The sequence below is a fragment of the Myxine glutinosa genome, chromosome 4 (genome assembly GCF_964187855.1).
Source record: "Myxine glutinosa chromosome 4, kmMyxGlut1.1, whole genome shotgun sequence".
NCBI lineage: Eukaryota > Metazoa > Chordata > Myxini > Myxiniformes > Myxinidae > Myxine > Myxine glutinosa.
Window position 1 is genome coordinate 132,754,104 of NC_136264.1, and position 13,474 is coordinate 132,767,577.

Genomic DNA, 13,474 nt, shown 5'->3' on the forward strand with positions numbered 1-13,474 from the left:
CATGCTTGACTGTAGGGAAGGTGTTCTTTTCCTTGAAGACTTCAATTTTGTTTTCTGTAAACATAGAGATGATGTGCTTACCAAAAAGCTTTAATTTGATCTCATCTGTCCACAGGACATTCTCCCAGAATGTTTTTGGCTTGTTCAGGTGGGTTTTGGAGACCTCCAGTCGGGCTTTCTTATGTCTCTCTCTCAGCAGTGGGGTCCTCCTGGGTCTCGTACCATAGAACCCCCTTTCATTGAGTTGGTGACGGATGGTGCGAGTTGAAACTGTCGCACCTTGTGTCTGAAGGTCAGCTTGAATCTGTTTGGCAGTTGATCGAGGTGCTTTCTCCACTATTCGAACAATCCTTCGCTGCAATCTTTGATCAAGTGTTCTTTTGCGGCTATGTCCAGGGAGGTTGGCTTCTGTGCCATGGGCTTTAATCTTCCTGATAACATTGCGTACAGTGGACACAGGAACATCAAGGTTTCCGGAGATGGACTTGTAGCCTTGAGATTGTCCATGTTTGGGTACAATCTTGTGTCTGACCTCCTCAGACAATTCTCTGGTTTCTTTCTTTTCTCCATGCTCATTGCGGTACACACAATGACACAAAACAGCAGAATGACTCCTTTTCCCCATTCAAACTGGTTGAATGAGTGATTTGAAAAATTCAGGCACCTGCAACTCACCACAGGTGAGTTCAATTTCAAAGTAAAGGAGAATCACCTGCTTGAAATATAATTATTTCTAACAACTTCTAAAAGGTGCCAATAATATTGTCTGGGCCATTTTAGGATTTCTGTGTGGAATAAGCTAAGATTTAGTAATTTTTTCCGCTTTTTTTGTTTTGTTCCACTGCAAACGAAAGAAATACATATGTGGATATCAAAATATTGTTTAATTTCAATAATTTTCTGAAAGAAATGGTGCATTATTTGAAAAAAGTGTGAGGGTGCAAATATTTTTGGCCACAACTGTAATTGGCAAAGCCAAATGGCATTACATTCTACCCTTTAGAAGCGTAATTGTTGGCTATAAAACTCACCCAATATGTAGGATAAATATGTGAGGGACATACATAAATACGGAGAGACAAACGCTGTAAACACAGGAACCAAACATCTACACCGTAAAAAATAGTTTGTTTAATCACGAATTTGCCAGTTCTGAAAGCCTCTTTGCAAATTTTTAGAAGAGGAAGAAGCGCTAATGTTTGGTTTATGCACACAGCAGTTTGAACGGAAACATTTATTATTCTACGACAGTAAAAAAATCCTTTAGAAGGACACGGAACGAGCACAGAAAATGACATCTACAGTAATGATATTTTGTGAAGCAATAGAAAAATATATAAAACTACACAGAAGGAATCCACAAACAACAACAACCACAGCAAAATAACATTCGAGTGTTATAAAAGATCCCTATTTTCACGTGTTTTACTTCATGTTTCACGTGTTTGTTTGTGTTTCACACTGAATGAAAAACGTCAAGGTAGAGCATGCAGATTGTGATACATGACAGGTTCAACGATATGTCCGGCCTGAGCGGCATAGGAATCAAAATGGTTGTGTGTGGACTGTGGAGTCAGTCAGCCGTCGTACCGTCGTAATGACATCACATCACCCCTGTCATGTGACCATTTCCTTAGCTCTGATTGGTGTACGTTTGAGGAGACATACATACATGCATGCATAGATACGGACAAACAGTGAAACACTGTTCTTGATAGCTTTGCCCTATGGGCTACAACATAAAAATTTGGACATCATTTTCTCCAAAACCTCTCAACATTTTTTTTTCTCACTCTTGGCAGATGTCATACAAGTTCTGCCAATATTCCCATACCCCTCTTTCTCCAATGCAATGAGGTACCAATTTACCCCTCATTATCTAATTTTCCTGTCTACGTTAATACCACAGGTAATAACGCTCTTACAATATATGCCAAAAATGAGTTATTTTGACCGCAATACATTTCAAATTTGAATGAATCGCATGTAACCCTAACCTAAATCTAACCCTAACCCTAAACCTAACCGCGGGAAGGAGGTAATTTATATTCGTATTTTATCCGTTAATATTTTTTGCCGCGATATTACTATATAATATAGAAAAGTTGTTAGAAATGACAAGATATAATCGATCCTGGGTCTAAAAATTGTGTACGAATTTATGGGCAACTTGTAAAAAAAATACCTAAAATTGAACCAAAAAGCATCCATTCTCGCAGTTCCTGATTAGGAGAACGTTTTATTTGTAAAGCAATACCCAGGCCGAGATAAACTCGCACTATCCGTGTGATTTCATACTGCACACGCCCACAATGATCATATCGGTGATAGGCCGGAAGAAGCAGGAAGTGATATGCCGGAAGAAGATCCGTGCGAATTCCCTTAATATTTTGTGGCATGTATAGATTTCGAAGAATCGCGATTTACAACGAAAATCGAAGGAATAATTTATAACACAAAAACAGAAAAATAGAGGATCCTAGCCATATGTATAATTTGAATATAATATTTTTAGTCTGTCGAATGACCCTGATTTCAGATTCCTTTTCTCCACAGATCATCCCTCAAAACACCAGTCCTGTACACTGCACTGATTCTTCTTCCTCAATTTTTTATTTTTTATAGTGTTAACTGGTTTTTAATCGTCGTGTTTCTCACCCCGTGAAAAGGACACTGGTGCAGGTGAGTCGCACATTTCTCCAATACTAAATCCCAACGATTGTAACTGCTAACAATTGGAATTTTTATGAGATGTTTGTGTTTTCACGACGTGTTGATGCGTCGCGCTGCGGCCTAGTCTGGTGATGGTGGAATGTCGCCTGCAACCTTTAAATAATTATTGCGCCGTTGTGCACAAATTTTCTTTTGTATATAAATGTGTTGTAATGGAGGTTTAAGGTGCGGTGTGGTGATTAACCGATTGAACTGCATACGGAAAGTGTTCCTCCTTTATCATTCCCTCCCTATCACTATCAGTATCACACGAAGAGTAGACATGATTACAATAACGCTCTTTTCTCTCAGCATGGTTGCTTTACACATGTGTTGATTGAAGCATGCCGCCATGTATTCTTACCGCGATCATGGCCGCACGCACTCTCACAGCGATCGTGCCCACATGCACTCTTACCACGGTCGTGCCCACATACACTCTTACCGTGATCATTCCCACCTGCACCCTGAGCACAATCATGCCCACATGTACTCATCACATTTGTACCCACATGTACTCTGACCACGTTCTTGCCCACATGCATGCTTAACGTGATCATGGCCGCATGCATTCTTACCACGATCATGGCCGCATTCACTCTTACCACGACCATGGCCGCATGCACTCTTACCACGACCATGGCCGCATGCACTCTTACCACGACCATGGCCGCATGCACTCTTACCACGACCATGGCCGTATGCACTCTTACCACAATCATGGCCGCATGCACTCTTTCCGCCATCATGGCCGCATGCACTCTTACCGCCATCATGGCCGCATGCACCCTTACCGCGATCATGGCCGCATGCACTCTTACCGTGATCATGGCCGCATGCACTCTTACCGTGATCATGGCCGCATGCACTCTTACCGTGATCATGGCCGCATGCACTCTTACCGTGATCATGGCCGCATGCACTCTTACCGCCATCATGGCCACATGCACTCTTACCACAATCATGGCCGCATGCACTCTTACCGCCATCATGGCCGCATGCACTCTTAGTCTTACCGCGATCATGGCCGCACGCACTCTTACCGCGATCATGGCCGCACGCACTCTTACCGCGATCATGGCCGCACGCACTCTTACCGCGATCATGGCCGCATGCACTCTTACCGCGATCATGGCCGCATGCACTCTTTCCGCCATCATGGCCGCATGCACTCTTACCGCCATCATGGCCGCATGCACTCTTACCGTGATCCTGGCCGCATGCACTCTCACCGCGATCATGGCCGCATGCACTCTTACCACGACCATGGCCGCATGCACTCTTACCACGACCATGGCCGCATGCACTCTTACCACGACCATGGCCGCATGCACTCTTACCGTGACCATGGCTGCATGCACTCTTACCGTGATCATGGCCGCATGCACTCTTACCGTGATCATGGCCGCATGCACTCTTACCGTGATCATGGCCGCATGCACTCTTACCGTGATCATGGCCGCATGCACTCTTACCGTGATCATGGCCGCATGCACTCTTACCGTGATCATGGCCGCATGCACTCTTACCGTGATCATGGCCGCATGCACTCTTACCGTGATCATGGCCGCATGCACCCTTACCGTGATCATGGCCGCATGCACCCTTACCGTGATCATGGCCACATGCACTCTTACCGCAATCATGGCCGCATGCACTCTTACCGCCATCATGGCCGCATGCACTATTACCGCCATCATGGCCACATGCACTCTTAGTCTTACCGTGATCATGGCCGCACGCACTCTTACCGCGATCATGGCCGCATGCACTCTTACCGCGATCATGGCCGCATGCACCCTTACCGCGATCATGGCGGCACGCACTCTTACCGTGATCATGGCTGCATGCACTATTACCACGATCATCGCCTCATGCACTCTTACCACGATTATGGCCGCACGCACGCTTACCACGATCATGGCCGCATGCACTCTTACCACTATCATGGCTGCATGCGCTCTTACCACAATCATGGCCGCATGCACTCTTTCCGCCATCATGGCCGCATGCACTCTTTCCGCCATCATGGCCGCATGCACTCTTACCGCCATCATGGCCGCATGCACCCTTACCGCCATCATGGCCGCATGCACGCTTACCGTGACCATGGCCGCATGCACTCTTACCACGATCATGGCCGCACGCACGCTTACCGTGATCATGGCCGCATGCACTCTCACCGCGATCATGGCTGCATGCACTCTCACAGCGATCATGGCCGCATGCACTCTCACCACGATCTTGGCCGCATGCACTCACCGCGATCATGGCCGCATGCGCTCTTACCGCGATCATGGACACATGCACTCTCACTGCGATGGCCGCATGCACTCTCACCACGATCATGGCCGCATGCACTCTTACCGCGATTTTGCCCACATAGCATGCACTGTTATCATGATCCTGCCCACATGCACTCTTACCGTGATCAGGCCTACATGCACTCTTTCCGCGATCCTGCCCACATGCACTCTTTCCGCGATCCTGCCCACATGTACTCTTAGTGGGATCATGCCTACATGTACTCTTAGTGGGATCATGCCTACATGTACTCTTAGTGGGATCATGCCCACATGTACTCTTCGTGCGATCATCCCCACATGTACTCTTCGTGCGATCATCCCCACATGTACTCTTAGTGCGATCATGCCCACATGTACTCTTGCCACAATCGTACTATGTTTCGTGCTTGTCAACAGAAGGACCTCCCACACTTGCATGATCGAGTTTGGGATCAATCACTATGTCTGACTTTGTGGACAGTGAGGCAGAAGAAGAATCTGTGGAAGAAGAATCTGTGGTAGAAGACCTCAACGAGGAGGAACAGCAATATGTTAAAAAAAGGAGCTCACATGAAAAGAAGAGCAGGAAGTTTGTCCATAGTACTGATGGTAAGATTGATTATGTATAATGATCAAACCGTGCCGTGATCTTCTCAGCCAAACCTGGATTGAGTTAATCATATACAACAACAGGCATTTAAAGGCCATTTTCCCTGCCAGAGCTACTAGAGCTGCTGGAACGGATTAAGTAGATGTTAGAAGATAAATGAGTTCATCATATTTACCTTAGAAACACCAAATGTAACCGTTATGCACAAATCGCATAAATGGAGTGCAAAGTGTTGTGTGAAGAGTGTAGCTGGTTACTGATGCAAACTCCTGTGTGTCTTCATTACCTCCACCATCGAAGGTGGATGAAGGTTATGTTTTCACCCCTGTTTGTCTGTGAGCAGGATATCTCATAAAGTTGTGGACGGATTCAGACAAACTTGGTGGACAGGTTGTGCATACGACAAGGGCTAATTGATTAGATTTTAGTGAAGATCCAGATCCGGATATGACATGACATGATCCGGATGTGACTCTTACCGCTATCCCACATGCACTCCCATCACAATCTTTCCCGCTAAGTGACCGATTAGATTTTGGTTTATGGATTGTGCCGACAACCTAAGATGCAGATCCAGCCTGTCAGCCGGATGAAAAACGTAACCTGTTCAGCCTGGCGGACGTATGCGCTCGACCAAGTGCAGTTATCATATGCTGTATATTTGGAATTTGGATGAGAAGTGCAAAACCACGAATCATTTGATTTATTTTGCTTTTTAAACTCTTCCTTTACCTTTAAATGAACTTTATTTGATTAGATTCCGATCAGATGGAACAGATGTCATACACTTGCTTTGAGCTGTCTTGTGTGGGTTTGATTCCGACCCGCCTCGGAACTCTGATTGGAGTTTCATAGGTGGAGCGGCGCATCGGTGAGTGCGCCATCCCTCGGGCAGTAAGACAAGCCGGGCACCAATCTGCCTGCGTTACCCATTTGTTTTTAGATCCAACGTTAACTATGTCTACTCTTGGTCAAACGATATATCACTGAAACCCTGAATATTACAAACTCATTCGCTGACTGGCTTCAGTCGAATGTCAGACCTGGGCAGCTGCTTTGTGAAAGACTTTGACCAACAGCGTAACCCTGTGAACTTGCCTTTCCCACCTTGCTGGAACATACCATAACACATAATCGCAACAAAATGTTTCTTTGTACAATCTGGTTTTATTAGTATTTCTTTGTTATTTTGCTTTGTGTGAGTACTTGTTCGCCATACCAACACATGTTCACTTTGAAAAGGAATGCGTCCCGAACATTTAATGGTTTATCGATTTATACACTGCATTATGTCATTGATGGTCTAATAGTGCTCAAGTTAAGTAAGTTTGTTACTTGAATCTCCCTTTTCATGGCCAGCACCCTCTCCGTTTTAAAGAACCTTGTGTGGTGGAATGATACTATTATGTCTGGTGGGTAGAGTGATATGTAGAGCAGATAGATCTGAATAGGTAACGTGCTTCGTGTGTCGCAGTAAGGAAAACTACCTGTAATAAGTTCTTCATGTGTAGGCGTTTGTCGGGTAAGGAGTATACTTGTGAATCTACCAGGAGGTTTGAGTGATAAGTAGTGTAGGGATTAAGGAGTAGCGCCCCTGTGTGTCCTCACCTGGTTAGCCAAACCTTTGTCCCTTTTGGCACTGCAGACCAACATAGACATTCCAACGGATCCTTAGTGCAACACTAAATAATGCCCTCCCCCCTGACATGACTTAGGAAGAAACCAGGCCAGGACACCGCCGCATGGCCGCCGCCATTTGCACCTCCGACAGGCCTGTACACCTCGAATAGCACGCGCTATGACACCAGGAGCAGGGAGTGGGAGTGACGCAGTGGGCGTGCACCTGGGCGAGCCGGCGAGTCGGTGGAGGAGACTGATTGGTTGGCAGCGCGCCAAGGCTGACGTCACGAAGAAGGAGATATTAGCGAGCGCCGAACGCCTTTGGGGAGAGTTGAGTTCGCAGAGATGAGGATTTTGGTTCGAGTGAGTGAGTTGCGCAGCACGAGTTGGTTTTGAGACGCGGCAGGACTTGGGTGAAGTGAGTGAGTTGCGCAGATTCCTGGCCCTGGCAGTCCCGGTGCGATCTTGAGTCTGAAAGAGTTGTTGGTTCAGAGCAATTGCGCGGCAGTTGGTTCGCAGTTCACGGCCTGAGTTGACCAGTAGTTGAGTTGCTCTCTTGGTGTTTGGACATCTACGCTTGTGCTCTGGCAGTCTCTAGCAGCGCTCGGTTTTCTTCGTCTGGCGCAACCCAAGTTGGGTCGTAGCCCGAGTGGAGTTTTCTTGCCATTGACCTCGCTTGGAGTCGCCGGCCTGCGTTGGACACGCGGTGCTGGGAGCGGTGCTTTGGAGTTTGGAGCTAGGCCTCGTGGGTACATCGGGGCCGAACGGAGCCGTGCTGGACGACAGCCAAAGACAAGACGACAAGGACCAGATAAGCCCGAGCTCCGCGGTTACACTTTGCATAACTAACGTGTTCTTTTTATGAATTCATCTCCCTCGTCTCATATCCGAAATCTGTGTGTGGGGATGTCCCGATTAGTTACCTTATTTCATTACCGGCGCGTGCTTTTCCTGTCCTTGCCTTTTTCCTTTAATAAACACTTTTATTATTTTCTGTACATATACCTGAACACAGTTTTCCGTGTGATTGATTCAATAGGTAAGGCTGCAGGGCTCTCGCCGCTCCCCTCCATCCCGCGCACTTGGTGTAGCTTTTTTGTTCTAGAATCCGCCATTGAGTTTTGGCCTCATGGGTTAAGGCCTTCGCGATTGGCATCCGTGACCGCCTGATATTAATCAAAGGCAGTCGCGCAACAATACTCTCCTGAAAGTGGAATTAAAACTGGATACAAGCTTTTCCTTTAAGCACTTCCAACAGATTGCAATTGTTTTTGATTTTCTATATTCCTGACTCTTGATATTCTCCTGATTCCCATTGGTTGGGTTGTGCCAGGTACGGTAAAATTACCAACGTCTTCATTTCTGTCGTTGACAATGTCAAAAATGTAAATTTTCCTCCAGAAGATGATGAGGAAGAAGATGAGAATGAGCCTGATGAGAATCTGAAGGATTTCATTAATGATGATGAGGATGATGATGAAGAAGAGGAGGAGGGGGAGGTGAGTGAAAGGGATGCAGTACATAGAAGATCAAGCTGGCAGAGTGGACAAGAGGACGATACTGCAAATTCTGATGAGAACGAGAATGTTGATGATGAAGAGAAACGTCACAGGAGAAAAAGAAAACACGGTACGATGAATCAACTCAAGCTCTCAGATTGGCTCATCAACATTGCCTGCTGTTCATCCGTTACTAGAAACCGCCATTAATCTTTCCGTGTTGCTTGCACCCATCCCCCATCCTCTCCCAGCTTTCGATGACCGTCTGGAGGAGGACGATTACATGCTCATTGAAGAGAATTTGGGAGTTCGAGTGAACCGGGTGAGTTGCATGGAGAACCACATGTATATGATTTATTTGGATCGTCTTGGGTGATGAGGTAGGCGACGATAATTATCGAACAGATTTGTTTGTTTAACCATCTTCATTTCTAACGAATCCATTCCTTTACCTCCATTTGCTTCTTAAGCCATCCAATATGAAGTTGCCTTTTATGGCTAGCTTTTAATGTATTGCGTGTGTAAAGTGAAATTTAGCTGTCATCTAAAAAACTGCCTTTTATTTGATCTGAGCACTATATAATCGTCTTTTTTTCACTTTAAATTATCACGAGATGTTAGGGTAGGGTAGGGGGATGGAATTTGTTTTTATTAATACTAGTACACCCGCTCACTACGGGAGCGGAAAAAGAGTCATTCCTCTTTGGGGTACAGTCGATCTATGGTCGGATCTCAAGAACATTGGGTGTGTGTTCATTTACCAAGTTTCTTGTGGAGAAATCGCCAAGTGGTTTAAGCATTTAAGCAAGCACTCCATTCAAAAACCATTAAGGAACGGCTGCCTTGGCAAGCACTAGCTAGCTGCTTGGTAAAGGAACACAACCCGAGCTTCTCCCTTTCAGTTTCGTATCAAACAGCAGGAGCGAGTTTCAAAAGTTCGCTACGAAAAATGCCATGGTAGCGGCAGAAAGGACCATGTTATTAACCCAACATTTATGGGTTATATAGAGTAGAGTCAATTTTCGCTCAGTTCTGTAAGTAAACCTTACTTCACGGATGTCGGGATTCCTCCAAATTTCTTCATTTAGTGTTATAAAGAGCATTAGCGACTGTTTAAAAAGCTAAGCATACATGTTTGTGGTTTATAATATTTTTACTTCCTGTAGAAGGAGACATGCTGAATGGAGAAGGTGGATCAGACTCGGCAACGGTTGCTAGAGTGAGATGTGCATGGCAGAAGTTTCGGGAACTGAGTGGTGTGCTGATGATGAGGGGAGTGTCGTTGAAGCTGAAGGGAAAGGTGTATGCTGCATGTGTGAGAAGTGTTATGATTTATGGGAGCGAAACATGGGTAATGAACGTAGAGCAGCAACGAAGGTTGGAAAGGGTGGAAATGCGAATGGTTCGACGGATGTGTGGAGTATCGTTGAGAGAGAGGAAGACAAATGATGAATTGTGAAAGATGATGGGAATAGAGCCTGTGATTGATGCTGTGAAGAGGAACAGGTTGAGATGGTTTGGTCATGTGTTGAGGAAGGATGAAAGTGACTGGTTGAGAAGAGTGATGGAAATGAATGTCGAAGGAAGTAGAGGACGGGGAAGACCGAGAAAGACTTGGCTGAAGATGGTCGAAGAAGAAATGCGGGCAAGGGGGTTAACAAGGAGAGATGCAGAAAATAGGGCAAAATGGAGAAGATTGTCATGGGGACCGCAAGGCTAACCCCCGCTCTAGTAGGGAAAATGGCCTTTAAAATGCATGTTGTTGTTGTTGTTGTTGTTGTTGTAGAAGCCGTTGCTCCCACGGAAACACCATTATAACTATAAGCTATTTATACACATTATCACTACAGGAAAAACACCTTGGGGAAGTGGGACATTATTAGGTTTACTCTCCATGAAATGGAGAGGAAACCTATTATTACTGCTAGAGTTTTTCTTATTATTATTATTCTTCCGCCCTATTTTGCACGTCCGAAAATTTCATAATTAATGTTCTCAGCAACCGCTAGTCAGATTGACAGGAAATTTTCATCAAATGATCGTCTCGGCTCGTAGAATTTTTTAATGCTAATTATGACGTCGTAGGTCACGTGGTATGGGCGCCATCTTGTAAAACACATTCAACCTTGCCCCTCTGTATCTCCGAAACCGCTCCATGGAAAAATTTGAGGAATGGCTCATTCAAAAGAACTCTTCAATGGGAACAAAAGACATGTGTATCGAGTATATTAAAAATGCTAACGTTAAGAGGTTACCCTGGTGTTGGGCTAGCGGCTAGGGTGTCAGCTTAGGATCCTAGGATCCTGGGTTCGAAACCCGGTCGATCGCTGAATTAACGCCAGGGGGGTTGACTCAGCCTGTCATCCTTCCGAGGTCGGCTAATTGAGTACCAGTTCACTGGTAATTCCCTGCTTGTCGTTAAAGGCGGCAAAAAGGGTTGGCGTCAGGAAGGGCATCCGGCCGTAAAACATTGCTTCAAAAAGGGGACCGAAAAACAACAACTACCACGGTTCCCGAAAAAGGCCAATCCCCGCTTGTGGGGAAAAATGGCCTCTAAAGGTTTTTTTTTTTTTAAAGAGGTTAGAATTCGTCAAACAAAAAATTTTCTCCCCCGAAAATGTGATTTTTTTTCCAGATGCTTAGTTAAAAAAAACTCAGAATGCAAAAAATTTCGAAGTCATACGTCACATGGTTCGGCCGCCATCTTGTTTTTCGTGAAAAACCACAAAAACCCATTTTTCTCCGGAACGACTGAACGGATCGATCCCAAACTTGGCATGCATATTTGCACACCCATGACGAACAAAAAAGCATTTGAGCTCGATGTCATCCGACACATGGTTTCAGAGTTATGACGTTTTTAAGCTCAAACGAGAAATGGTATCACCTCCATAATTTGTGAAGATATCGAGTGGAAACTTTACGCAAATGTTCCTCATGGGGGGATGTTTCAATGTTACTTGAGACGTTTTGATAAGTCACATGGTTTGGCCGCAATAAATAATGGAAGGTACATTTTTAAAAGCTTGTAACTCTTGAACCACTGCATTGATCGACGTGAATTTTTAATGCAATGTAGCTCTCATCAAGCGGAAGGAGTGTGCAAAATTTCAAGATGATTGGATGGATGGTCTCAAAGCTATGTCTTTATTGTTGAAAGAAGAAGAAACGCACTATTTTGTCCTTCCAGGACGTGATCACGACAACGTGATCTCTCGCGGTCATTTGAACCTCAAATAAAATTCCAATTGCAGATTTGTCAATAGATGAGGTATATTAACAAACGAATGAAACAGATTTGGTCAAATTCTGACTTTTTTTAACTTGATCGCATTCGACACAAAGTTGTGACCATCTAAAGAAGAAGAAACGCACCATTCTGTCCCTCAGGACGTGATCACTATCACACGATCGATCTCCCGCGGCAACCTCAAATGAAATTCCAATTGAAGATTTGTCAATAGGTGAGGTATATTGTTACGGACGCGGTTAAAGATGTTATTTACCGAGCGGTTGGTATTACCGCGACCGAACAGTTATTCCCCGACTAATACCCGATTTGCCCCAAACTTTGGCCGGATCGCGCCACCGCTATTCAATCGGGAAAACTCTAAAGCGACCGAATGCAAAGAGGAAAACGAAGGCAAAGAAAGGTTTGGAAATACTACTAAATTTATTTACTATTCACACACATAAGCAAAAAGACAGCAGTCACGTTTATTTACAAGCACATGAGACGCAGGTGACACAGTGAAAATACTAGCTTATACAGACTTATTGTTACTACCCAGGGACAAGACAAAATACAGACTACGAGCACACTTACACGGGGAATGATGATAGGGATGGCAGGTGGGTGGCTGGTGGATGGCTGGCGGGATAGGGAGGTCCAACTAGTTCTGCAGCTGATCGACTCGTGGGCAGCCGCCGCTCCTTCGCGGCCCTGCTCCAAACTGCCGTCCAGGCCTCACGCTGCTGTGGCTGCAGTTTCGGTGGCTCCAGCTGCAGCAAATGCAGTTTCAGTGGCTCGTGCTCGAGCTGACGTATGACTTCGAAATTTTTTGCAATCTGAGTTTTTTTTAACTAAGCATCTGGGGAAAAAATCTTTTTCGGGGGAGAAAAATTGTGTTTGACGAATTCTAACCTCTTAACGTTAGCATTTTTGATATACTCAATACACATGTTTTTTGTTCCCATTGCAGAGTTCTTTAGAATGAGCCATTCCTCAAATTTTTCCATTGAGCCGTTTCGGAGATACAGAGGGGCAAAGTTGAAGGTGTTTTACAAGATGGCGCCCATACCACGTGACCTATGACATCATCATTAGCATTAAAAAATTCTACGAGCCTAGCCGATCATTTGATGAAAATTTCCTGTCAATCCGACCAGCGGTTGCTGAGAAACTTAATTATGAAGTTTTCGGAGGTGCAAAATAGGGCGGAAGAATAATAATAATAAGAAAAACTCTAGCAGTAATAATAGGTTACTCTCCATTTATGGAGAGTAAACCTAATAATAATAATAACACAACAGGGTTAGAGACCAAAAACCATGAGGGTTTCCCCTGAGCTGAGTGGAAAAGCAAAGAAAGATGATGGGAAAATATAATCAGGATGGAGGTGCTGCAGATGATTGGCCCACAGTAAAACAAGAGGGAGAATTGCTTTGTAATACATGTCCCCTACAGGTGTGATGTTTTCTAAGGCCATAAAGGGCATGACTGGAGAAAAATTGACGAAACGCCCTGA

The 13,474-nt window shown here is 45.0% G+C and overlaps 1 protein-coding gene across 2 annotated transcripts in view; it reads left to right on the top strand.

Moving 5' to 3' along the window:
* The first annotated feature begins 2,554 nt into the window (after positions 1-2,554).
* The window catches only part of SUPT6H (SPT6 homolog, histone chaperone and transcription elongation factor), a 163,235-nt gene continuing 152,315 nt past the window's right edge, over positions 2,555-13,474 (top strand). Inside the window, exons 1-4 of one of the 2 annotated variants that reach the window (XM_068113463.2) lie at positions 2,555-2,682; positions 5,415-5,606; positions 8,629-8,856; positions 8,978-9,048. In XM_068113463.2, the coding sequence (XP_067969564.1) occupies positions 5,459-5,606; positions 8,629-8,856; positions 8,978-9,048 (447 nt within the window). In that variant the 5' untranslated portion in view covers positions 2,555-2,682; positions 5,415-5,458. The remainder of the gene's footprint in view (positions 2,683-5,414; positions 5,607-8,628; positions 8,857-8,977; positions 9,049-13,474) is intronic. The other variant, XM_068113464.2, reaches the window with a different exon arrangement.